Genomic DNA, 27,291 nt, shown 5'->3' with positions numbered 1-27,291 from the left:
AATTTAAGGGATGCTCATGATGAATTGATAATCTGTCATTCAATCTAATTGATCAAGGTTAGCAGATTACATGAATGGTTTTAGTTGTCTACTAGAGGGAGCAATGTAAAATCCCATTTGGGCACCTATGGCAAAGCCCCATACGTACCACATACTTACTGTCAAAATAGAGTGCTAATACATGACATGAAGAAATGACTGGGAACCTGAATGACCTTCGGAATGTATCGTCTCTGCTAGGGACCTAAAAGAATAGCCTATGTGCGGCATTCCTGTTATCCGGTTTTTGACCGGTAAAATCTGTTGCAGTCTGACATCTTTAATTCTCTCCAGTCATAATGTCCGGTGAAAATAATTCCTTCCAAGCACAGTTTAAATAAGGGCTGGGTGGATCATTTAGATAAAAAAAAGTAATAATCCGCAGATCTGTTCATTTCCGCACTTCGTAAGTTTTAATGGAAAGCCAATCATTTTGGACGGCCTAAAGCTGGCTGTTCACCTCTGACCAATCACATTTCTCGATATAGAACTAAGCCCCGCCCCCTCCCTCATGGACAGGTTGTGCTTGTTAACAGAGTAGACACACATGGAGCAGCGACAGAGTGCAGCGTCCAGAACTCTGAGTAGAAACAGAAAGATGACGTATTATTGGGACACACAGATTCAAATTTGGGTTTTTTTTGGGATATTTAAGTTCCGACCCTAAGCAGATGGTAAATATTCATTGTGTTGTAAAATATGCTGACGGGACGTCCCAACAAACACTGACAACACCACAAACTTTATTATACAATAAGACCTACTTGCGCGTGCTTAGTGTGTTGCTTATTTTCGAAAGCACTAGTTGTCAGTTGTCTTAGGAAATAACGTTTCCAATGTCAGTGTGTATTTTCAGCTTATTGAAATGATTAAAGGTGCACTGTGTAGAATTTAATGGCCTCTAGCGGTGAGGTTGCAGATCACAACCAACGGAATACCCCACCTCAGGGCGGTGTAACATGGCGGCCTCTGTGGAGGAGACAAAACTTGCGAAAAACACAAAAGGCCCTCTCCAGAGCCAGTGTTTGGTTTGTCCGTTCGGGGTACTGTAGAAGAAACATGGTGGCGATGGCCTCCGTGAAGCGTACCCACTCCCTATGTAGATAAAAATGGCTCATTCTAATGTAACACCAACGCAACGATTCCTATTTTCAGCCTATTATCCACTAATTAAAACATACTTGTGAATATTATATTCCATTTCTGCCAAGTCCATTCTGTAAATTCTACACACTGCACTTGTAAATTAAACTTGAATTGTTGACCTGTGGATTAAATTGCCATTTTAATTCATTGAGCTAATTTAGCCATAGCGTTTTGATAAAGGCTGTGAGTTGAGTCAAGATATCTACAACAATTGTTTTTTTTTTTTTTTTTTGCTTTCAATGTACACCGATCAGCCACAACATTAAAACCCCCACTTATATTGTGTAGTTCTCCCTCGTGCCGGCAAAACATCTCTGACCCGTCAGTAATGGACTCCACAAGACCTCTGAAGGTTTCCTGTGGTATCTGGCACCAAGACGTTAGCAGCAGATCCTTTGAGTCCTGTAAGTTGTGAGGTGGGGCCCCCATGGATCAGCCTTGTTGTTCCAGCACATCCCACAGATGCTCAATCAGATTGGACCCTAACCCCGGCCATCCCCATGATGTAGAAGAAAACGGGAATCATTAGACTAGGCCACCTTATTCCATTGCTCCATGGTCCAGTTCTGACGCTCATGTGCCCATTAGTGGTGCTTTCGGCGATGGACAGGGGTCAGCATGGGCATGCTGACTGGTTTGTGGCTCGCAGTTCCATACGTAGCAAGCTGTGATGAACTGTGTGTTCTGACACCTTTCTATCATAGCAGTTTTTCAGAAATTTGTGCTACAGTAGCTCTTCTGTGGAATCGGACCAGATGGGCTACACTTCCCTCCCCACAACCATCAATGAGCCCATGGGCACCCATGACCCTCTTGCTAGTTCGTCGGTTGTCCTTCCTTGGACCACTTTTGGGAGGTACCAACCACTGCATACCGGGAAGACCTGCCGTTTTGGAGATGCTCTGACCCAGTCGTCTAGCCATCACAATCTGACCCTTGTTAAAGTCGCTCAGATCCTTACGCTTGCCCATTTTTCCTGCTACCAACACATCGTCAAGAACTAACTGTTCACTTGCAGCCTAATATATCCCACCCCATGACAAGTGCCATCAGGAGATGAGGAATTTTATTCACTTCTTCTCTTCAGTGGTTTTAATGTTGTGGCTAGTCAGTGTATATAATGTATATGGAATTGCAATTAATGACTATTGAGTACTGACTGTAAAACTTACTCACGTTATTCATCACTAACCTAGTGATGAATAAAGTGGCTTGATGGCAGCCAATCTGGAAATTAATTATGGGAAGCAGTGATTGGATATAACTAAACAAACAAACGGGCCATTCTGAACTTTATCCCTGCATAATTAGTGGGGAAGAAGAAACAACGCAAGATGCATCGTTGACCACTGTCTATAAATGCACCGAAGAAGGTGCATTGACAAAAAAAAGGTGGCATACAATGTCTACTGCGAAAGGAATTTCCTACAGAGATCTTTCCTGTAGGAAATTCCAAGCGAACATCTTCAATAAGAGTTATGTCAGAACTGCTTCAAACCGCCAGAAGCTGCCCACTACTCCTAAGTCGGGCCGGGCTGTAAAGCATTGACATAATCTCACATGGAACAGTTGTTGGAAGGGAGGTTAATGGAGTTGAATAGCGGAAGGACAGTATCCAACACAAACAATCCCTCTTGTTTCAACAGTGACAGAATGGGAGGTGGACCAGCAGACAGGGCGCTCCTGAAGCGAGAGAACATTGTTTAATTTCACACTGCATTCTCTCCGTAAAGTAGATTTTGTTTCCGCGGCCCAGTCCAAACCTGTTTAAATTGCTCATGGTAAAAAAGAAAAGTCACATGAGTGATTTGTCAGTAGAGGTTTGAGATGTTTCAGCGCTCTGGCGGCCCCTCCCTACGCGTTAAAGAGAAAAGTGATCACACTCGCTGGGAGAGGTGGTGGGCGGCAGGACTCTGATGGAGGATGCAGGCTGCACTCTATGGACAAACCGGAGCATGCTGGGAGTTGAGAAATGAGGAGTAGGTGTAGCCCTGTAAAGAGAGAAAGGAGTTTAGGAGGATGTTTAGAATTGGGGAACTGGAGCAGACTTTCCCCAGAGGTGGCTGTTCAGACAATGGTCACACAGTCTAATACTTTTCTTTCGCTTGCCTTCATGGGCGAGAATTAACAGGTACCAAATGTTCCAAGGCGAATGACTCATGGCTGCTTTCAAAGTTGTCACTGTGGAATGGTTGCTACCAACACTCTGTGCCAAATACCTTGTAATGGATGCTTGTGTCTTGGGCAGTCACCATAAAGCTTTGGTTGTCAGTTAATTGTCATACAAATAATTGAGATGAACCATTTAGTTGTCTTGTTTTGTCCATTTGATTCCTCTTTAGTAATGGCATAAATAAAACATGTTATGATACATGTATACCTATTGCATAAGAGCCATTTATTGGCATTGATGTAAGGAACATACAGATATTTGGGTAGACTTAATTTTTCTCAACCCAACTGCTGGGAACCCACCCAGAAATTCAAATTCTGTTTATTGTGACATTTCTAACATGGATAATAGTTTCTCTTAAATTGTGATGGAAACAAACATATGATGAAATCTTACTATTTTACAAAAAGACCACTCTACGTGTGTCTCTGTTTATATTCAATGTTATGATAGCATGGCCAACTGCAAATGGCGCTCCTTCCTAGCATGAGCCTTTCAGCTTGGAGTTACAATTTAGACATGCGGTTCACCTTGCAGACCCCCAAGTCCGCGTAGCTTTAGATGTACAGGAAAAGGGTGCATTAACCTCACTCTGCCCATGGGAGGTTTTCTATAGGAGATGTAGGCCAGGAAAAGGAGGCTGTACTGGTGCTGGGATCACAGCAGGGCTGGCCGACAGGAAGGGGTGTGTGTGTGTGTGTGTGTGTGTGTGTGTGTGTGTGTGTCCCCTCGCTCTTCCATGGCTGCAGGCCACCGGTGCATCTGCTCACTTTTTGAGGCTTTTGCTCTTTTCTCCTTTCTCTCTTGACTGTCCCTCTCTCTCATTTACCATCTGATTTTGATTGACACATTGTCTCCCTTCCTCAGCCATCCCAACCCTCAGTGAGCATCACAGGCATGAGAAAAATCATCTGTCAGCCAAATTAGCGGCTGTGAACAGATTTATCTGGATTGCGACGCAGTTCCTCTCTATTACTTTGCTCTTTTTAACTGGCTTCAATTCGTCCATTGGTCTCAAGAAGCGCGCCTAAGCAAGTTCAAACAGGGCAGGTGTAGATCCACTGCAGGCATGCAGCGACACATGTTCTTACTGTATTTTGAACCTCTCTCATTTCCTTAAGATGCCAGCAGTTATTTGTGGCTAAACAAGTCCAGAAGGTGGCTTGGGAGAGCGTTGCGCAGGTAGTGTGTTGACTGCTAGATAGACGGGCATGCAACTAGCCGGATAGACTGGGCAGAGAAGCAGCCAGTGTTGGGTCGGCCCAGTGGCCTCATCCGAGTCTCATCTGTTGCGAGGAAATAGGAAAGCGAGGTACTCAGGCATGTCATCAAACAGAGCTGATTACACCGAGGGTCTCGCTAACTGGTTTTGTGTGGTTACAAAATGCCCCGCGAGAGGAGAGACATCTGTGCTCCAACATTTTCTCACTCTCACTCATTCTCTCCCCCCTCCAGCCCACACTCTCCTCCTGTTTTAATGATTGCCTAAATTGTTCATTTTTTTATGCTCCCTCTCACTCTTTTACAGGCTAAACCCATTTATGGTGGATGGCTATGCTTGGCCCCTGAGGGAACCGACTTTGACAATCCAATGCAGAGATCTCGGGTAAGAGCCTGTGTGCGTGTGCGTGTGCGTGTGTGTGTGTGCGTGCAGGGGATGGGTGTTTGGGTATATGCTAACCGCTAGAAGCATACTGTAGAGCGTTGCGCAAGCTCCCTTTACTACTATGACCCACGGAGTCTCATTGACATAACTCAAAGCAAGGCTGAACTTTCACCCTTGAAAAACAAATGTTGGTCTATTTGGGAGAAATCAAATACCTGTCCCTGTAATGAAATAGTTTCTCTCCTCTGTTATCTTGTTTGCAAAAAGTCAATTTCGCCAGCTGTTGTAAGTTTAATAACCGCCTTCTCTGGGTTGCAGTCGGGCTTATCTAACAGCACGCGTGTCTCCTTTGACAGAAATGGCAGCGGAGGTTCTTTGTGCTGTATGAGCACGGCTGCCTGCGCTTCGCCCTGGACGAATCGGTAAGTTGTGTCAACACATTTTTTAATTTTTTTTCCCATAGGAACGAGGCAGGGAAACTGAGCATTAAGCCAGCTTATCGGGGCCTACCTGGGAAAGGCTGCGACTGGACCGCAGGCTTATCTGGAGGTTTTCGAAAGAAAAACAAACTAAAGTAAATGACGTTGGGCTGCGGTGAAAAATACGGCACTTCACCGGAAACCTTTCCCCTGGAAAATCATACATTGGTTCACAAGAGGTGTAAATGGACCACCAAAGATAAGACTAGTGAGTCTGGGGGTACGCAAGAGTCTGAGAAACAAGAGGGCAGGAAGGGAAAGGCTATGAAATCACCTCTGGGTGCCCATGCTAATGCTGTGTTGGAGCATGGGGTAATGTGACACAGGCAACCAAACCCACACCAGCTGATCGGCCTCGAGATTAAAGTGCTTGTGTGTAAACACTGGCGGCCCACACATTATGTTAGCAGCCAGACTGTTGGCCTGTCAGTAAGCGCGCACAGGACGCACACGTAGAACAAGCCTCTTGCACGTCCCACAAAGTGGAACCGGGGAAGTACGGGGTATTGTGTTTTTTTTCTACGCACATTTAAATGTCCTCCCCGCCTTTGACACAATTAACAAAAGAGTGTTGGACCGCCTACTTCCCCACCCCCTGATTGGAAATAGTGCAAAAGGGAAGGCTGAGGTTGGGCACGGAGACATTTGGTGATGCAAGGGGTGATTGTTTGAAGTCTCCGTTGCCGAACCTCTTCGTGTTGTCACTGATCTGCGTGCGACGACAAAGGGAGGAAGCCAAGCCTGGGCCTGGGCGTGTATGTGTGTCTCTGTGTCCATGCACGTTTCCACTGCAAAATCTGTTTGTAGCAACATTGAGTGCCACCACCATTTTCCTCTCATTGTAACTGCTGTTCCAAAACTGTTCACCCCCCATCCCCATAACAGTCCATTCATCTGCACAGAGAGCACTGCGCAGGGCAAATAATCTGGGTCAAGAAAGTAGCCACCGTTTTTCCAAACATCCCCAGACTTGGGACTAGGCGTTTAGGAGCCTTTTCAGCACTATGCTCTTTAAACTGGGTCTTTGCAGCTGAAACGTTCTGTAAACACCTAAGAATGGTATCCTCTTCTAACTACAATTCACCACCAGATTTTTTTTCTGTTTTAGCCACAACCAGATAACTTGTAATATGTTCTTCATTGGTCACACTCACTGTCTTTGAAACGTTTCTCCTCAAAATCTTATTCCCTTAGTTCTGCTCATTAATGCCACGTAGAATAAATTAAACACTGAAATTTAGATTTTTTTTTTCCTTGTCTCTCTTGAATGTTTCCCTTTCGTGCAATCTAAATACATTTTCATAGAGGGACCATTGTTTTCAAGGATTAAATTTTTCGACCTGCGGGAACACACTGCATCTCAGAGGTGTGTGCTTAGGCTCCAAATATGTTTCCATTACAAATAGCTAGATTGTGGATAAAGTTCCAGGAAGCCCGGCTCAAGAGCTGAGACTTGGGAAAAAATGTTCCAGGTATTTGTGTGATGCAAGCAGAGCTGCGTGTCATGTGAAATATCACACACATACCCATATCATCTTCCATGTTAAGAGAGTTGGGGTTTTACCAGGGGTGTCACGATTCCGATTCGAAATAAAAGAAATGTTCAAAATGAGCGTTCAATTTTGAACGTCAAATTCACAAGGAGGTTCGCGATTCTCCCCATATTTTCATGGATAATATTGTCCAACATGGTCGCTATATTGGGGAGGTCAAGATCTGCCGGTAACCAAATGCAGCGTGCACTTTGTGGCGCCCCTCCCTCTGAGCCAGCTTTCATGAAGTTTGGTTCGACGTTGGGTGAGCTGTGGTCCGCGCCACGGAGCGATATGCTGAGCCGCATCCCTCAAAGCACACTGCACGCACCCACCTGGCACTAGGGCTGCAAGAACCAAATTCAAATATAAACCTCATATCAAAAAAAGAACACTTATTCAAATGCTGAAATTGCCATTCGATTGTGTGTGTTTTTTTTTTTTAAATAAATAAATAATTGATTATAAATGTTTTGGCTAACGTTAGCGAATCAATTCACATGTGATGAGCAATAGAGCTCAATATAAGTTCATCCAGTTTGTTGCACAGTGAACGCACATTAGAGAGAAATATTTCTGCTAAGTCTGGGTCGGCGAATGTCCAGTAATTCCACAGATGTGGCGATGTAAGTGGTGAAATGAATCAAATTATCACCTCTAGTTCAGAGTTTCCCAACTGCCGGCATTTGCCACCGGGGCGTGAGAACGCGGGTGGAATTTTTTTCAGGAGCGATCTGTAAAAGTTCTGTAAAATACATCGAGAGTATTTATTTGCTTTGTTTTGAGAAAAGATCGCTCTGATCAAAGCTGCAGAACCGCTCATCACCCAACCCCCCCCCCATACTAAATTTGAGCATTAAAAATTTGAATATATTCTAATATTAAAAATAATATAGCATACAAATTCAAATGAGATTATAGAGGAATATCTGCAGCCCTGCCTGGCACCAGCGGATCTCGTCCGTTCCAATATGGCGGACATACACACAGTGGCGTAATTACATGTAGAAGACGAGACACGGGGAGTAATTTGCCTTTTACTACCAGTGTTCCCCTCTGGCAAAAACAGCATTGGTTTTTCTGTGCTTATTTTGCTGAGTAACTTAAAAGTAGTAGAAAAAAAAAACACATGTTTGAATCGAAAATCAAATCCAGTCGTGACCTTAAAATTGAAAGTCAAATCGAATCGTGACATCCCTATTATTTACTACATATACAATTTACTTCTCAGAGCACATTTGTACCGATTTTGTCGGATACATACTTGGTGCTGTTTTATCATACCCTTCTTTATTTTTTGTCTTCAAACCATGTTTTTTTTTTACGTCAATGGAAAAACACAGCAGAATGCTACACATGCTGCTGAGCCTTACTGACGTAAGCTGTGAAATGAGCATTAGTCATGAGCATAGCAAACTGCCTACGGTCCAGGTGCTGATCAGCTTATCAACAATTGACATTGATGAGTTAATTGTTTTGCTGATTTGTGGCTTGTTTTGCTACTTTTTTTCTTAACCAATGAAACTTCTATCAACCATTCATTAGCGACATTCCTCAGATTATATGACTCGGGAGAGATTTTTTGTCGTTTCTATTTTAGTGTGATTATTTAGGTTTCATTTTTAGTAATTTTGCCTGACCCGAATGGAATTCTAGGTCTCGCTGTTATTGTTATTTTGCCTTTGTGCCACTTTCCTTAAAAGGCCTGGTATGGTCGAGGACAAGGCTATTTATCCTACTCTAAATGATTGTTAGTAATTCCTCTGCTATTAGCCGACTCAGGAAAATTTCATGGACGGAGATGGAAACACTCGTTTTGTCAGCGTTGAACCAAGAAGCAGTTACCAAGTCCCTGTAGCCAAGTAAACAGATTTGATCAATTTACAAATTCCAAATTACCATCCTAGAATGGTATGAGGGGATGCTGCAAAACGATAATGTCCAATGGGTATCTTTATTCTGCATAGCAAATTCCTGACTGTTTTAATAATTCAAAATGGAAAAAATCAGAGCAAGTTGACAGCGTAATAATAATAAGAATAGCTTTCATTTCTAACCGTCTTTCACAAAACTGGAGTACACTTTAGACAAAAACAGATACACACACGTTTTCTTTTTTTTACCGGGATACACCGGGGCTCCTGTGAAGGGGTGAACTAGTGGTTGTGTGAAGCCAAACAATTTTAGCCTTAAGGAGAAGGAGAGATGCTCTCCAGTCATGAGCAGCATTCTTCTCACATGCCCATATTTGGTGAACTGCAGCAGACTCGCTGTCCCAGGACCGGAGAGAGGGAGAGAACTAGCGATCACAGAAGAGAGAAAGGGAACATGCTTGCCTCTTCAAAAAAACCACAGGGGAAACATCAGTTATGCCCCAGACCCAGACATTCCACACACATGCACAAAGGGCCCGCCACGGCATGCTCTGGGCTCTGTGGGGTCGGAAGACATCCTGAAGGTTCAGTTTGAGATTAGTTAAGAGAAATCATGGTATGGTTCTGCACAGGATGGGGCCAAGGCCCGGGAGTGCAGCGAGAGGGGAAGCGATAGACAGAAGAGACATGGTTAAAAAGGGGGGGGGGGCTCTGATAGTGGGAGTGAAGGGGAGAGATTTGCCTAGAAGGATGGAACATTGGCGAGGGACCACCATGAAGCATGGAGGTCAAGAGGTCAATGACCATGCGAACAGCAACACAGCGTTTTGGTCTGTAACTGCTCCCAGTCATTGCCATCAAGTCATGAAGTACTTCCCCACCCTCCACCCTGTTATCCCTTTCCTATTCGAGGAAGCTGCAGGTTACACCGGCAGATCCTGTCCTGCATTAAGCACCAGGCGAGAAGTTCTGACGTATGGCGCTACATGTCAGGGCACATACGCCATATAAACACGGCTACCTGCTCTTCTACAGCCCACTGAGGCTCTTGTCTGATGAGGATTGCCTCACGGCAGTTTCTGCCCCTGTAAAAATCCTTCCCTAGGAGTTCCATCATTTATGGAGTGGGTGTACACCACTCAATTCCTCTTTTTTACAGCCTTTTGTGAAGTCTCCACTAGTTTACTATTGGGTTTGAGCTGCAATTAAACAAAGAGGGGGAAAAAATATCACAGGCTTATTGTTTGCTATAGCTGAGAAGTGGTGCTGTCGTATTCAATGGGCCGTTTTACTTTAAAAGGGGACGCTCTGTCTTTTAAAGAGAAAGGAACAATGTTTGACATGATTGACTTATGTGGTTTGTGTTGTTTCTATTTGGGGCCCCAGGGTTTTATTGCCTCTGGTCCTGTCATGCTCCCAGAGAAGTTGATCTCTCAAGAAGAGCCTGTGAGAAAGTTGTTTGGCTGAAATAATATCCCGCAGTGAGGCTAAAAATAGTTGGCCCCACAGAAGGCAGACACAATCGGAGGATACGGGATTGGATCGGTTGTCTAGAAGTTAAACCCCAGTATAATTCGTCTGCGTTTGAATGGCACAGTCTTTGCAGATACGTCGCCTTTGTGTCGGTGTCGTCAGTGTGAGGGGAGTTTCCAAGCAATAGAAAGCTGCATTTACATTCACATGACCCAAGATCAGCTGGCACTTACAATAACCCAACCTTACACTTAACGGCTGACAAAGGGTTATTGCTGTGCCAAGTAGTTGTTGGATTAACTCAAGCTCCATTTTTGTTGCTAATAAAGTTTTCGAAATAGACATTTTACATCGGTGTGATTGTTACAGTTCCAGCAATTGTCTTGATCTTTGAACCAGCTTTGACAGTTTGCTTCAAGGGCACTATAGATGACTATTTTCGAAAATGAGGGAACTGGACCATCTCAGGTAGTAAAAAGGCTTTTCATTTCTTGAAGCTGTTCTCCCCCCTGACATTGTAAACGATTAAACCTACTAGGGTTTAAGACCCTATAAAGCCCCGCTAAGTCAGGGCATCGACTTAAGCGCCGACACTTTAGATAAAGAGGAGCAAGAAATGGCTTTCTGAGTCCTCCCCCGTTATCAGGTACTGGTACTTGAACACCCTGAATGCTTGAGAGCTGTAAATGTGCCACAAACCGTGTTATACCTATGCCACTCTCCACCCATGTGGCACAATTCCTACTCCATCTCAGCATTTGATACTCCCGGCCCGAGCCCTCTATGGCAGTGGTTTCCAACATGGGGTGCAGAGACTCCCAGGGGTCCATCGAGAGATTCCAAGGGGCCCCCAGTAAAAATATTAATCATTAAACTCCACCATTATTTAATTTACAAGACATTAGCACCATTAGAGAAGGTACAATAATGACTCTTTTGATAGTAGTAGCAATTTGACTCCCTTATCGCCAATATTTACTTTTTACTATATAATTGACAACATAATGAAATATAATGAAATGTACTAAATTATATCTAACAATAACCATTTCAGATGACCAAGGACAAAATCTTATCAAATGGGTCCTGTGGCCTAATCAGCATCTAATTCAGGGTCCTTGATATGAAAATGGTTGAAAGTCATTTCGTCCGAGGTATTATACAGCCTTGATTAAACAGCCTTTGTTTCTGGGCTTCTTGCTCCCTTTCTAGCGCAGAGTCCTTATGAAACCCTCTGATTCAAAGTACAATCCAGTGTAATTGCCATATTTGGCAGCCCCCGCCCGGCCCATCTCAGAGTTTTACTGGCACATCTTAACAAAGCCTGGATCTGCTTGGAATGGCCTTAAAAGGAGCTGGGGAGAGTATCGGCACCTGTTTCACATGTGTAGCAGCCGATGAGGCCTGATAATAGTGCTCCAGGATTCAGAGCAGACAGAGCAAGCGAGGGGGGGGCTCTGCAAGGAAGTCCAGGGGAATTCTGTACTCTGATATTACCAAGACAATAACTTATCAGGTAGAAATAACAATGACATCACTGTCCGCTCCTCACAAAATAAACAACGTCTAGGACGAAAGCAGTACATCGCACTGGCTAGTTGAAAGAAACAGAGCCAACTTATGGCTCTGTTTCTTCAGCCCTCCATTATATTGCGTGCCACAACAAATTTGTCAAGAGATGGAACAAGAGATTGCACCTTTCTTATGGTCATTGCATTTTCTTGTGAGCTATAAAAATGAGTAATGTGCTGCCCATGTGGCTTGTTTACTCTCATAAGGTGCAGCTTGATGTCAATTGGCATGCATCTCTCCATTCAATATATTAAATATTGCAATTCCTCAATTATACAATTTAGAGTATTCCAAGTTTTCAATATTAATATTATGAGCAATCTCTCTACTTCAAAAAAATTATAAACATTGGAAATAAATACATATATATATTACACACACACACACACACACACACACACACACACACACACACACACACACACACACACACACACACACACACACACAACTGGTTCAGTGAAAGCCTTCCAATGACGTCATCCCCCTTATTGGCTCAGTAGTCGCTGAGACTGAATCAATTTCCTGGTTCCAAAGGAGATGTGCCAATAACAGGGGTCGTGACCTTCCTTTCACTTCACGTCAAAGAAAGATCAAATGGACCTTACCAAAATTGCGCACAACCTGGCTTTTAAGTGTCTTTAATGGTGCCAGAAGTCTCATTTCCCGGCGTTTCTGCCCACAGCCGAGCACGTTGCCGCAGGGCACTGTGAACATGAACCTCTGCACGGATGTGATTGATGCTGAGCCCAAGACTGGCCAAAAGAACGCCCTGTGCATCATCACCCCAGATCAAGAGTACTTCATCAGGGGAGAGAACAAGGAGATCATCAATGGGTAGGTGCTGTCCATCCACCCATTTACTGACCTGCTTTTTTGTCAGCACACAATCTTCTGAATTAATGTCAGTGTCTCCCATACATTGATTTATTACTGGCAGCCCGCCACAATATCAAAATTGATCACCAAATATTGATTTTCTGTTTGTTTACTGTTTAAAATGGGTAAAATCGTATTCCACTGTAGAGCTGCACGGAACGCATTGATTTGCTCAGCCCCTCCTTACCCTCTCTCTCGCTCTTCACCTTACCCTCTCTATCTGCCCTCCGGTGCTCAGAAACCATCACAGGCGCCTTCACTAGCATTATCATTTGGAGCATACCTCTTTGAATCCCTGTACATAACAAAAATAATAATAATAAAATAAAAAAAATCCCCAGATCTATTAATTTCTCCTTACGATCATGTATTAAAGCCTTTGAAAATAATATGATATCGTTGCTAAAAAAATGCAAGTACGTTTTGGGTCTTCTGTGTGTCCTCTGAGGGAGTGATCAGGGCGCAATTTACACCCCTGTCTTCCTCTTCATGTGTAATGGAGACATTGGAGAGCGAGTGATGGCGTGTCTCATTCCTCTAAATAAAAGCAAATAAAAACATTTTGTTTTTATTTTAGATTTACATTATTTAACTCAATTTTTCTTATTGAACAATACAAAAATAACATCCAGCGTAACGGGGACACTCTCTCAGTCACTCTCTTACCCCCCGGGCTTCATTAGAGATGCACTGTTTGAAATTTTCTTGGTCATTCCGATTTTATTCCTTTTTTTTTTTTCTGACCTGCCAACTCAGACTTTGGCTGATTCAGATTCTTTCTAACAACTATAATTGTCAGCATATACAACATTTTTTGTTGCTTTTCTTTAATGGAAATTTCAATAGTATTTTCAAATTAAACATTGACTATTAAGGCAAGGCAAATTTATTTATATAGCACATTTAGACAACAAGACAATTCAAAGTGCGTTATAAATACGACATGGAATGCATAAAGTAAAAAAATATAATGCATAAAAGTTACAGTGCAGTGCAAGAAGTGAATCAAAAAAACCTTGTTTTACTCTTTGTTAACAATTATTTTGCCTATTCCCCGTATAGCGTTTTACCTTGTCAAGGCAATATCCTAGCCCTGGAGAATCGGTCTGGAGATCTTTTCTTTGTTAACAAGGCGAAACATTCCCCTTTTCCCTCGGCTATTCTCAGAATAGCATTTAACCTTGTTAAATAACTTTTACATTTTCTCCAAAGCTGCCCCAGGTTACAGGACCTTCTCTCACTCAAACAAATCTCAAAATAAAAAAAAAGTGATCCAGGTTGCAGGACAGAGCTTTTTTGTACAATTATCAACCAGCACCGCAGCGATGCGGCTCTGCTGTGATCACAGCTAAGATGCCTCTGAAAAAATTCCGGACCGCCTTCTCACGGCCTGGTGGCAAATGCCCCCACGGCCGGGCACCAGCCTGTGGCCCGGTGGTTGGGAGTTGAATATACTGTATATCGATATACCTCAAAAAGTCAGTATACCGCCCAGCCCTAGCATGACGTGAACCACCGTGCGGAACATAGGCGTGGAAATTTGGCCGTCACAGAATCTGATTGATTTTTTTTAATTCTTTTTGCGGTAGACAGAGAGTGCGCAAAATATTAATATTGAATACTTGGAATAATCTTAACTGGATAATTGCAATATTTAAGATATTGAATGGAGAGATGCATTGGAGGCAGTAGCTCAGGAGGTAGAGTGGGTCGTCTAGTAAGCGGGAAGGTTGCTGTGCTGAGCAAGACACTTGACCCCCAACTGCTCTCCAGCCCACTGCTCCTAGATACGTCAGCTACTAGGATGGGTAAATGCAGAGAAATTGCAAATTTTCCCATTGTAGTAAGGGTAACGTGATGAGGGTATATAAAATAACATAAAAATTCCCATAGTTCGTGTGTGTGTGTGTGTGTGTCTTTCATTCAAACTGCTTTTCACTGATTTCCATCAGGTGGAGTGAACAGCTGGTGGTGTACCCAAAGACCAACAAGCAGAATCAGAAGAAGAAACGCAAGGTGGAGCCTGCAACTTCCCAGGTAAATTATCTTTTCTCTATTTGTTGTAACACAGAAAGTCATGGTGACACTTTATTTATTTATTTATTTACTATGTATCTAATGTACTTGAAAGAATTCCGCATAATAAACATGCATTGAAGTGAGTGTAAAGCCAAAATAATTTTTTGGGGAACATACCACTTGTGTGATAGTCCTTATACCAATCCCTCCAGCATTTCACTGAAGTTTTTTTGTGATTGTTGGGATCGAAAATGCTTGATTTTGCAGCAGCTGTTCTCAAAGTTGCGACATCATTTGCATAGTTTGATGTGTTTCGTTGTTTCGGGGTTTTTTTCAGTAAAATTGCGGGAATTGTTAAATGGAAAAAAAGTTTTCCTCTCTCTCTTTCCTCTTTCTCTGCACAGTACACCATACACATCTTAAATATAAAAAAATAAGAGAAGGGGGATTATTGTAGCGCCGAAAGAGCAGCAAATACACATGTGTTTGATTTTCTGCCGTCGTTTCCAGGAGCCGGGTCCTGCCAAGGTAGCAGTGACGGGGTCAGGGATCCCCGAGGCGGAGAAGGTTCCAGACTCCAGCTCCATCATCTGGCAGGAGGAGCTCAGCCAGAGAGAGGCCGAGGGAGCCACAGTGTGGTCTGCTGCTGACCTGCCCCCGCTGGGCTCACCACTGCCACCAGCAGGTCTGGAGGAACTTTTTAATATTATTTCATGTAATATATCTAGTATCATGTATTTTTATTTTTATTTTCAAATGCAAAACTGCCATTGTGGAGAATGACTTAAAAGATAGATATTGTCTGTGATTTTTGTTAATCTAATATCGTCATAGTTTATGTTGTCTTTTAGGCTCCATTACAGTAAAGTAATATAATTTTCTGAACTTCATTGCCTTCTTTGCTGCTCCTATCATTGCCTCTACCTTCTTGGCCATAATATCCACATTACTAATGGGTGTTACTAATATTTGCTGTGTGTAAATATATCATAAAAGCACCAATATACCAAAATATTGTGATATTTGATTTGGTTACTATCTCCCAGTCCCGGAATGTTGACACGTGTGTATGGCTCCACGTCTCCAGGGGACGCTGCTTCTGTGGGCCATGGCTCCGAAACAGGCTCGGTGAACGGCGACGAGGTGGACCGGGGTGGTCCGCCACACCACAGCTCGGCACCCCAGCCACCTGGCGACCTGCTCTCCCCATCGGGGTCTTGCTCCAGCCTGGGGGGCATCCCACGCTGCCTGTCCCCGGCCCCCAGCGACCCCTTCCCTTCTGGCAGCTCCCTACTCTCCAACGGCTCCCACATCAGTGGCTCGGTCAGCTCGCTGGACTCGGACGCCAGTGGCAGCACCGTCACCAGCACCGACAGCCACCCGGCCGCACACCAGGTGGGGGGCTTCTCCCACGGCCACCAAGACACCGCCCGCTCCCGCCGCCTGGAGGCTGAGGCCAGGAAGGCCGAGAAGAGGAGCAGGCTGAGGAGCCCCGACAAGCAGGAGAGAGAAGCCGTCCTCAGCCCTGAGAGGAGGTCAGTGCGGACGGTCCCTCGGTCACTCCTCTTTTCCCTCATTCTTTGTCACTATCACTGCTGTCTTCATGATAATCACATTTAAGCTTAACAATGAAAAAATCTCACCTGAAGGAGAGATTGAGTCTTATTTGGAAAACCAACATTTCGGTATGATGTATTTTTACATTACCATATCGTTAAATGTGACACAGTGGACCAAAAGATTTGACAAGGAATTTGAATTTAAACAGGAAGTTATGTCTAGTTGTCAATAGTTCTTTGGTTTGCAGCCAGGGTTGTCAGCACAACCATGTGTAACATTGCAAATTCCTGGATTTTGTTTAATATTTATTAGTGCATGCCCCGTTCGGAACGGGGTGCACTGCGGACATAAGTGACTCGGTCGCAGAGCCAGTGCATGCCCATTCCTTCCTTTATGACTGTGAATTTAAGTGACTCAGTTGCAGAGTCCTGAAGCCCCGCTGCTGCACGGAGCTGAGCGGCTGAGTTGAGCGGCTCACTCTTCACTTGTTGTTTATTAATATTCCATGTGCGGCGTGTCCAAATTGCACCAAATTCGACACTGCACATCCTTGGGTCCCCAGCATACACCTAACGTGAAGTAGAGCGGATGAACGGCTGTCGAGATAATCGAAGGACAGGCGGACGGACAGGGATTCCTTCCTTATAATTAGTTAGATTATGAATTCATTATCATCTAATAGGGCTGAGTATCATTCGATTTTGATGAGTAATTGATTCACCATCTGACACATTACAAAAAAAAAATTTAATGTAACAAAGTCAGGCTAATACAGAAATTAAATTCTTTAATGTATTTCATGATGTTCAACAATGGTATTTATTTGAAATGGAATGGTTGCAGAACTTCCAAACAAAGCATGGATGTTCCAGTTTTCAGAATTTGAAACAATAGCAATTGAATTGAGTTGTTGCTTTTTTTTTTTTTTTAACCCAGCTGTTATATATCACTTAGCTTGCCTAAAACCACTGCTATTCTGGCTGTCAGGTAAATCATTTAATCTAGCAGTGATTTAGCTCAGGGAACCAGGTTAGTCGACTGTCTTCTTGGAATGACTTGAGTCTCGTCGACACCACAGTCTGGACGTACTAAACCGGTGGCCTAATCCTTTTAAAGGCATGCACACAGGCGGTGGGGTCCTGTGCGACGTGCACACTCGCACAGCGCGGAGACTCACTTGTAGCACATATGGAAAAAAGCTGGCGAGCCCCAATCTAAATGACCACATTTCTAAATGTCTTTTAAGTGAAACCGTCGTGGAGATTTTATCTCATGAATTTGCGGACAAATTGTTGCTGTGTGTGAAATGGTGTGTTGACCGTAGGAAACACTCTTTCAGATTTTTCGTAGCACCATCATTTGTTGGCATAAAAACAGTCAGGGAGAGAAACTGTTGAAGACTCAATATTGGCGACACATTTTTTTCCTGACATTTTTGGCGTCTGGCAACTGTCAAACTCCTTGAATTGATGAAATGATAAAGAAAATGTGGTTTGAGACACTTGGAAAATGGCGAATAGATCCGAGACTCCATGTGTGAATGTGTTTCCCAAAAGATATTTATTACTACATAATTACCTTGTCCTACTACGATTTATCATCCCTCCAGTTCAATATAAGCGCACGCTGCATAAACAGACATATTTTCCATTAAGCAATCCACCCCTGACGCTCTTCTCAGAAAGGTCATAGGTCACACACACATACGATAAAAAAAGGGCAGGATTTCAAACAAAACCCGGTGGGGTGGGGGGTCATCTTTTTCCTTCTCCAGCCCGCTTCCTGCTCTATTCAGTAGCTCCATCCATCCAAGCCAGGCCTGAGAGGAAAATGAGGAGGAGGAGGGACCGGCATCTCTGTTATACACACACACACACACACACACACACACATACATATACTGTGGTCTATCTGACCACACTGGGTATGTCCTCTTCATCTCTCCTTCCCTGCCTTTTAAGGAGGTCAGTTTGGTCTAAGTAAGCCCCAAATAAGGGAGCAGCATTTGGTGGGGTGGTATTTAATATTTCCCACTGCTCCTAGATTCTCTTTCCTCCCGCTTAAGCAAATTCCTCTTGCGTTTAACAAAAGGGCAACATGCGTGGGATTGTGCCAGAGCTGGCAGTGAAGGGCGACGGCGGCCTTTCACTGCATGAGCTGAGTTACAGGAAGTTTGCGGGTAAACACAAACAAACACAAGATGGCCTCAGTCGGTTTCTCCTCCATGATCCCACGGTCGAGGGCCGCTCTCCGTCCAATCAGGTACCATCCGATCACATGATTCAACAGTGCCACAAGTCAATCGAATACCTTTTGCTCCAATTTTCCATGAAAACCATCTCCCAACTGGTTGGTACTCCTTGTGCAAGTCCTGTAAAATCACGATTGCTGCAGTCGTTTTACTGCTACCGGGGCCCTTGATTTTTACCCCATGTGTGTTGGGTGTGTGAGTGTTTGTGCCCCTGAGACTTGGGTGGTGCCTTCAGTGTGGAAAGGTTTTTTTTTTTCCCCCCTTTTCATTCCCCCATAAGAGAATTATATGAACTAATATATGCATTTTTACATAACACGGGATGACTCCTGGTTGTTGAAACTATACTCTAGGATGATGTGATGGCCTTTGGTTTCCAATGCCAAGTATGCAGAATGAAAGTTAAAAAAGAAAAAACTTAGAAAAAAACATGTCCCTTAAAGGGATTCTCTAGTCTACACCATCCAGCATCACAAATGATGAGTCATTCAAGCATACATTTTGCGTCTTTATGACTTATCAACCTTTTTCCACCATTTCCCAATAGTGTTCCATTAACATTGCCTACTCACTTTGAAGGGTTTTCAAGTAGATTGTTGAGGAAATCACCTGAAGGGAAGTTGAACTGTGCTTCCTGGTTGATCACACTTGATGCAACCCATCATGTGATATTCAGAGTGATTGCGCACAGGGCGAGGTCTGCAATCTGTTTTCAAACTCTGGGTGGGTGCGCACATGGGGGAGCACCCATGCCCTCCGTGTTTTATGAGTAGCACCGGTTCTAAAAATTGTGTGTGCATCCTCTGAGGGAGCGATCGGGGTGCTAAACGCACATTGGGTCTTATTTTAAATGAATTTTATTTGACTAAATTTCCTAATTGAACCAAAAAAATTACATCCGCAAGCTTGAGCCAAGGTACACAGTCCCATGACTCGTCAACCACCGGGAGCATTTGCCTGCCATGTTTACTTCTGTACGACAGCGTGCTGCGTGTAATGTCTTTGTTAGTTCTGCACATGCGGGTCAGCTCTGGACCTTGACCCGTTCACACTGGATTCTGATATTGGCCACATTTGAAAAATAACGAGAACAGACAAATTGAGCACGAAGGCTTACACTTGTGAACGTAGCCTAAATGTCATTGTGTGTCATTTTGTTATTTTTTTTGTTTGCCTGAGTGAACTTGAGATGTTGAATGCCTTTTTTAATTTGAAGCTTAAGTGTTAAAGCCCAGAGATAATAACATAACAAGTATCTATGAATCCTAAAAAGAAAATTACATTGCGGTTTTAGTTCACGCATTGTGGGTGAGGAAATCTCTTCACGTTTAAGTCACATACTCTGTTAAATAGAATGGATAGAGATCTTCAGAAATCTTCCCTTCTGGGTAGAATGGATAGCTGCTTTCTACATTTCATTGCTCAACCTCCCTGGAGGGGTTGAGACTCCATGTCCAGCTCTGGTTGGACAGCAGAATTGGGTGATTGGACGATTCTCAGTACAATGCTCTTTCATTTGACTTGAAGGGGTAATCTGTAGGATAACTTTGTTAAAAAAAAATTCAAAATTTGATCCTTTTGTGTTTTTTGTTCTCCTTCCCATGCTTTTCTGTATTTTACTGTTGAAACCCCCGACTACCTGAATTAACCCTCGCACAAATCCTCTCATAATCCTTATTATAGTCGATTCGGAGTGATAGAGAAGCTGGAGGCCTTGGAGCTGGAGAATGCAGAAAGAATGGAGGTGGAGGAGGCTGGACAGAGCGGAGCGAGACAAGGCCGCAGCGAACACAGACGCTTCCACAGAGAGGTAACGTGTGTGCGTGTGTGTGTGTGTGTGTGTGTGTGGATGCGTGCACAATGTAATGGGGCGCATATTGTGCAGAAGTTTACAATGGATGTGGCAACACTTGTAAACAGTGTGTTTTTTTTTTGGTTTTTTTTAATGACGCATGGCACAACACAAACGTGAATTTGGCTGCGTACTCACTAGCGTGTGTTGTTCATTTTATTCCCTCGTTGGCGTCCCTGCCACCCCCAGGCTTTTTTCCTCACGCCCCTCACTTCCTGCCTCTCTCACTCTGTCCTGCCTTTGTTTTGGTTGGAGGTCAGAGGTCAGCAGCGCTCGCTGTATTCGTTTCCAGTTTTCCATATTGTGGTGGGAATCCCCAAGTGATTGTACTTCCCTTTCCCACCCTCCGGCTCGAAACGGTTTCTCTAGGAGTGCACAGATGCAGCACAAACATTACAGACGAAAGTGTTTGGCTTTTTATCAAACGTTATTCATGATATCATATATGTTTACATCTTATTTATGCAAGTTCTATTCATTGTATAGTTTTATACTTTAATACTACATTTATGCTTCTAACTTTCAAGATTGTGTTTGTCTGTCATTAAATTTGGAAAGATTTACAGACTTGGCTTATAATGTGCATTATCTTTATATATGTATATTGTAATTGAATGAAGGCAAACAATCACACAAAACAATACCGTACATTTATACGGTATTTAACCTACATCTTTCGGACCAGATGCTACGATCTTTTGCTTGTGGTTCTGTAACCCCTCCCCTCCCTCTCACTCACTCACCATCTTCTGATGCGCAGTGGTGCGTTATTATCCACCGAGGCGTAACGCCGCCTCGCTGAGGTAAAATGGGAAGTGGGGGAGTAATAATGTTAACATATAAAACATGAGATGCACCGATCGCATTGGCATCCGAATGTTGTGGCAGTATGGAATCTGGAGAGGCTTGCCAATTATAGTCTCTAGTAAGCATAGGCAGAAAAATGCCCCAGATATGCCTCAAGCTATCCTCAATCACAATAAGGGAGGCACTTTGTATGCCTCAAGCTATCCTCAATCACAATAAGGGAGGCACTTTGTGTTTTCATTCCGTCTCTTTTTCAGCTTTAACCCAGGTCATACTGGTAGACGGGAATGGGACATGGTGCACAACCTGCAGACGTGTTAAGATAAAATCAACTTTATTGTCCCCTTGAGGGTTTTTTGTTGGACTCCAATGTTGCAACATTATGCATCCTTATATTTGATTTGCTATGATATAAATATTTTATTGCTGTTGCTGACCATTGTTGTTTTCTTTTGATGTTTATGGCATAACAAGGGGCGCGGTTAAGCCGCGGCAGCAGACGGCAGCATGGCTTCATTCAGCGCACGGGCTCGTCGGCCGTCCAGGAGCCAGACTGGAGCGTCATTCCTCCTGTGCCCAAACTCATTATTTTTTTATTACTTTTTGGTTATTAGTTATCCTTTTGGCCAGCGAGCCTTTCCGTTCAGAAGTAAAATAAAAACTCACGCCATGTCATCAACCCACTGCCAGAAAGACTCTGTCTCCCTCCCTAAACCCGTACCCGTGGCCAGAGACTCCCACAAGTGGCGCACCGAATCCCGCATGGATCCTGGAGTCAGATGCGGGCTGGTCCTCAGCGCCGCAGTGGCACAGATTCGGCCAACTCGGGGCCGCTGGGCGTCCGCCGGAGGAGGAGAGCATGAGAGAGCCATGCTGCCGTCTGCAGCCCTGGTTTAACCATGCCCCTTGGTCCACCACAATGTTATTTTCACTTTGATGTATGAATATAGTATGAATTACATCAGGTAGGCTACTATTTTTTACTCTGTTGCAGTTTCACCTGCCACACGCATTTTCAGGGCCCTCCAACACGGAGACACAGACAATGGAGTTGAAAAGTACCAGTTTTATTGTAAAAAGTGGGCAAGCTGGAACAAGCCCGGAGCAGATGGCAACATGTCATGACAAGGGCTCCTCCTCCGTGTGTACGTGTGGGGATGGGGGGTTTTACCTGTTGTACGTTGATTACTCTAATGAGCAACAAGCCAAAAGCCGATCCTGGGCCTAATTACCTAGACAGGTGAGCACAGGTGTGGCTGCTCAAACTACACCATCCCCACAACACACACTCAAAACAAAACCAAATGTCCATTTTATAATTATGCCTGAAATGGAATCATTAAGGTCAACCAATAAAAATAGTGTGATCGTTTATCGTATAAAGGCCGATCAGAAGAACCGATCGGATGGCGCAAAACATGTAGACAAATTCTCTTCCCCGTTATGCATGACAGTGTGTCCTAGACATTGATTAAGTTGTGGCGGCCCGCCACAATATAAACATTGACCGACACATAGTAAAAAAGAAAATATGTAGAAAATTACAAAGCTTACTAAACTAAAGTCTTAGTAGAGCTGCGCACAGCCCCACTCTGAGCGTGCGCTCTCCTTTTCCCTTTCGCTTTTTTTGGAAGCAATCCAAATAACTTCTAAAGTCGAGTGAGAGCCTCGAGCATGGAGACGGAATGTGCAACGGGAGGAATGACTGTCTGATACGGCACGGTGCACGCAGTTGCAGCCTGTGTCGGTGCACCGCCGGCGGTCCGCTGACAAGGCAAGGCCGGCATAATGACAGATCTCCATTGTGGCGTGTGTGTGCGCGCGCCCATCACAGATGGGTAAACTAACTCCGAGTAGTTTGAATGACAATTTTTTTTCCTGTATTGCGTTCGTGATCTTACTGAATTACCTACTTCCTCTGGCTAAAGACTCTCAAAGCGTGTGTGGTGCCGTAGGCAGCGAAAACCCAACACTTACATTCCATATTGTAACCTTTGATTGACCAAATCGTAACCTTTGACACACCGGAACACACAGTGCATCGCAGCTTGCTGGACTTAAAGGATCTGCTGCTAACCTCTTGGTGCCAGATACCACAGGACACCAGAGGACTTGTTGAATCCATGCCTCAATGGCTCAGAGCTGTTTTGGCGGCAGGAAGTGGACCTACAGAGTATTAGGCAGGTGGTTTTAATGTTGCGAATCGGGACAGTGGATCCGCTGCACTGTCTCAACAGATCTGTATATTTCCGTTTGTTTCCTACTTGTATGAAACCAATGTTATAAATGCAAATGAGTGAAGGGACTGTCCCCATCACTGTGAAATGGAGTGAACCAAACCAAAAAAAGGTGTGTCCTGAGTAGTGGTCGACCAATTAATTAGGCCGATATTTGCACATTTTGACATAATCTGCATCGGCCGATGCCTGTGCTCACGAGGTCCATAAACAAAAATGTCTGGAGACTAATGCTGTCAAAAATATTTTTTTCTATACATATCTTGATATTTGAAACTGTTTCAATACAATTTTTCCACTATCGATATACAGGTAGCAGCTGTACTGCAGCACAGCCACAGCACCCACATAGCCCCGCCTCCTTTCACTCACTCGCTGTCTTCACCGTATCATTCGCTCCGATTTCGAAGTGCAGAGCCTCCATGACCTGTTTTGAAAGAAAACAATAGGAGTGCTCTTTGGAAATACTTAGCATTTTAGGCAAAATGTAAACCTAACATTCAAGTGAGAATTCGGGTGGAGTTTTTTTTTGTTTTTTTTCCCTCCTCCAGACAGCACTGCACCTGGAGGAGGCACAGGAACTGTGTCCCCGTGGCAGTTTTCCTGTGTTTTTATTTTAGATCTATTTATTTTTGTGTGTTTCCTACTTGTATGAAACACTTTTTAAAAACAATTGAGTTAAGGGAAAGTCCTGTTACAAACAAAAACCCTGTGTCCCCACTGTCCCGTGGCGTGTCACACCACCTCCCCGTTGCTTTCCGTCGCTATGGGATTTAATTCAGTAAACACTGAATGTTTTTGTGTAAATAATTTATTATTTACTTGTAAATAATAAATCCTGCACTTCTGTAACAGAGAGACTCTCTATATCCCGACCAGACTTTAATATGATGCCGTTAATTATTATTTATGTAAAATATTGTTTATAATTGTTTATTTTTCATACATAGGTTTTTTTTTTTTAATAAACAAAGCTTAATACCATTAAGCATACCAGCCAACCACTAGTCCTGAGTCGCCACCTGTTGCGTTTCACTGCTATGGGATTTAATTTTGTAAACGTTTCAATAAATAGTCTAGGTTACAGCGGCGGAAGGGCAGGGAATGAAAGAGCCTCCATTCTCCATATTACAAGTCAGCCTACTATCAAAATAATTTTGAAGCTGATATTTTCAGGTTAAAAAAAAAAAGGTACATAGTGTCGCTTTAATATGACGCTGTTAGCCCACGAATGAGTACCCGCTTACGCGGAGGATGACCCTTGAGTAGGCGGTCCTTCAATGTGGCCCAGGTCACATTTGCGTTTACGCCGCTAAAAGAATGTGGATATATGCGGCCCAGACCACCTCCGAATGTGGTCTGAGCGATCTGATCTCAAACTGCATTGAAGACGCATTGGGTGCGTTTACAACTGGCACTAGAGCTGTTCACTTGGGATCATCACCAAAGACACATGTTATTGCCCAGTGTAAACTGGGTCTAAATCCAAAGCTTTGCCCCTCATGCTTAAGAGAGAGTGGAATATGTTGCGTATGTTGCCTGACCAGTGGCCAATTCATGATAATTTCTCATCTCCTAATTTTAATACTTAATAAACAATGTTGTTAAGAAAAGTTAAATAAATAATGCTACATGTAATAGAAGGCTTCATATAGAGCCTGTGATCGGTATTGGCCAATACTGCTGCCAGCGATCGTGATCGGCCCCAAAAACCCTGATCGGAGCACCTTTAATAAAATCATCTACTGATGAATCGATTACACAATAATTGTGAGTAATAGTCTTGTCATTGCATAACATGTAGAGCTTTGGTACAGAGTAATGCACGACTGTAATTGGTTTTGCATGAAGAATGAGACATTACTAGTTCAAGCTTCATCAGTGAAATGCCTTCCCACACGTTTCTGAAAGCACAAACATTTTGATTGGGCCAAAGAACAAATTCAGACAAGAAAATGAAAAGATGAATGCTGCTGTGTTTGAGGAAACATTCCTAAGTGCACAATGAAATCTGGTCATACACACTGTTTTGAATGAGGCCCAGTGATTTCTACCTGGACCTTCTCCAAAATCAGTTTACATCTCACTTTTAAAACATCAGAATCTGGGTTTTTGTTTTTTTTGTTGTTTTTTATATGAGGGGTCATGGTAACCTGAGCTTCTTCCAATCCACAGTTATAAAGAACATTATTGAAGTGTGTGTGTGTGTGTGTGTGTGTGTGTGTGTTCCAGGATCAGAGGCAGGGCCTGGACTTTCCCTCCACGCTTCCCCCACTGAGGAGAGCCAAGTCTCTGGACAGACGGACTACTGAGTCAGTCATGACGGTAAGTCTTTCTTTTTTTTTTTGATTACATTTCCTATTATCAACTCAATTTAGTCCAGCAGGAGGTTATCTAATTTTTTTACCTTTCAGTCCACATCCTGTCCAGGGAAAATGTTCACACCATGACTAGAACACACAATTTTTACATAATTTTGTTTTCTTGGTTTGATTGTCCCTGACTTAACGTTATCACTAAATTCAATGTGATTAACCTCATTGAAATTTTCATTATATAATCAGTTGTTGTCCCATGAATTGTGATTCATATTTATTTAGCCCTACAGAGCATTTATTTGATGCATTTTTGCAGTTAATAAATAACAGGACTCACAGTAGCTAGGTGAGTGGAGTCAAGAGAGAGCCACTGCACATGTTGTTTACCTAAGGTATTAGTGTGTGTGTGTGTGTGTGTGTGTGTGTTTTCCCGACAATGCATCCACTGTTCTCATAAACTGTTGGATCCAAGGTCAGTGCCAGGCCTGGAGAGGTTTGGTAACAGAATTAGGAGGCATTAAAAAGATGGGGAAAGGGTCCCGGTAGGCAGTCTCTCAACGGCAGCTCAGCTGGCAGACTGGCCCATAGCGCTCGTGGCAGCTTTGTTACTGAAAGGGGGCGGGGTCCGTGGGGTGGGAGCGTGGGGCGACTTGATTGAAGAAGTTCCCAGATGCCCTGGCTGAATGGCGAAAATAAGCGCCATACTGGCGCAATATGCACACCAGCCATGTACTCTCAAGGATGTGAGTTAAAGTTAAGTTCTTTAATCCCAAATGACTTGTAATAACTAAATGTTAGAAGTAGTCTGGCAAACTGTACATCATGGTCATCGTCAGCAAATTTTTAATAATTCAACATGCTGCTGAATGTGAGATTGATTGCAATTAATCTCAAAGTGTCTTAAAATAGGTCTTTATTTACCATCCTGTATATCAATTATTACTGTTCACTGGCTGGTTTTCAATCCTTTCAGCCCCTGTGGCTGGTAAATGAGTGAAGGAATGATCCCCAGATTGTGTGTACTTGCTATCCCAGTTCTTACAAAAAGAACCTGGTGGCTGGTATGACAACCGCACAACACTTGCGCATTCTAAGAAAGGAAGGAGAGTGTTGCCATGAAAACAGTCAATGCGATGCAGTCGCAACCAGGATTAAGGATCAACTGCTTCTGCCCCTTCCAGAGTTTGTCTTTTTCACACATACGCATATATACAGTACATACTGACACATTCTTCATGGTCTGTCTGCTGGTCTGGTCTGGAAATTCATCTTCATCTTTGACTCCCCCCCCCCCCCCCCCCCACTGTGGTTTAAAGTTTAATCGAGTCGAGATGAATGACTTCTCTGGCCACAATGAGGCTGTGTGAGAGCATGGATGTTGTAGGGCAATCCTCCATCCTGTCGAGGCCAGTCCTGGCCTTTTCTCTCCCTCTCCTCAGGTTATCCTCATCTCGCTACATTTGTTTGCAGATTT

General features: G+C 43.5%; 1 protein-coding gene across 5 annotated transcripts in view; it reads left to right on the top strand.

Annotated features, from left to right (window-relative positions):
- Positions 1 to 27,291, top strand: part of LOC307245746 (myosin phosphatase Rho interacting protein) — a 47,758-nt gene that overhangs the window by 2,201 nt on the left and 18,266 nt on the right. For 4 of the 5 annotated variants that reach the window (XM_080021409.1, XM_080021405.1, XM_080021406.1 and 1 more), the window contains exons 2-9: positions 4,887 to 4,964; positions 5,321 to 5,386; positions 12,580 to 12,731; positions 14,726 to 14,810; positions 15,303 to 15,477; positions 15,880 to 16,327; positions 20,287 to 20,413; positions 25,732 to 25,824. In XM_080021409.1, the coding sequence (XP_079877535.1) occupies positions 4,887 to 4,964; positions 5,321 to 5,386; positions 12,580 to 12,731; positions 14,726 to 14,810; positions 15,303 to 15,477; positions 15,880 to 16,327; positions 20,287 to 20,413; positions 25,732 to 25,824 (1,224 nt within the window). The remainder of the gene's footprint in view (positions 1 to 4,886; positions 4,965 to 5,320; positions 5,387 to 12,579; positions 12,732 to 14,725; positions 14,811 to 15,302; positions 15,478 to 15,879; positions 16,328 to 20,286; positions 20,414 to 25,731; positions 25,825 to 27,291) is intronic. The other variant, XM_080021408.1, reaches the window with a different exon arrangement.

Source organism: Zeus faber (genome assembly GCF_960531495.2).
Source record: "Zeus faber genome assembly, chromosome: 20".
NCBI classification, from domain to species: domain Eukaryota; kingdom Metazoa; phylum Chordata; class Actinopteri; order Zeiformes; family Zeidae; genus Zeus; species Zeus faber.
The sequence above is the reverse complement of the archived record's forward strand: the minus strand, read 5'-3'. Positions and strand labels throughout refer to the sequence as shown.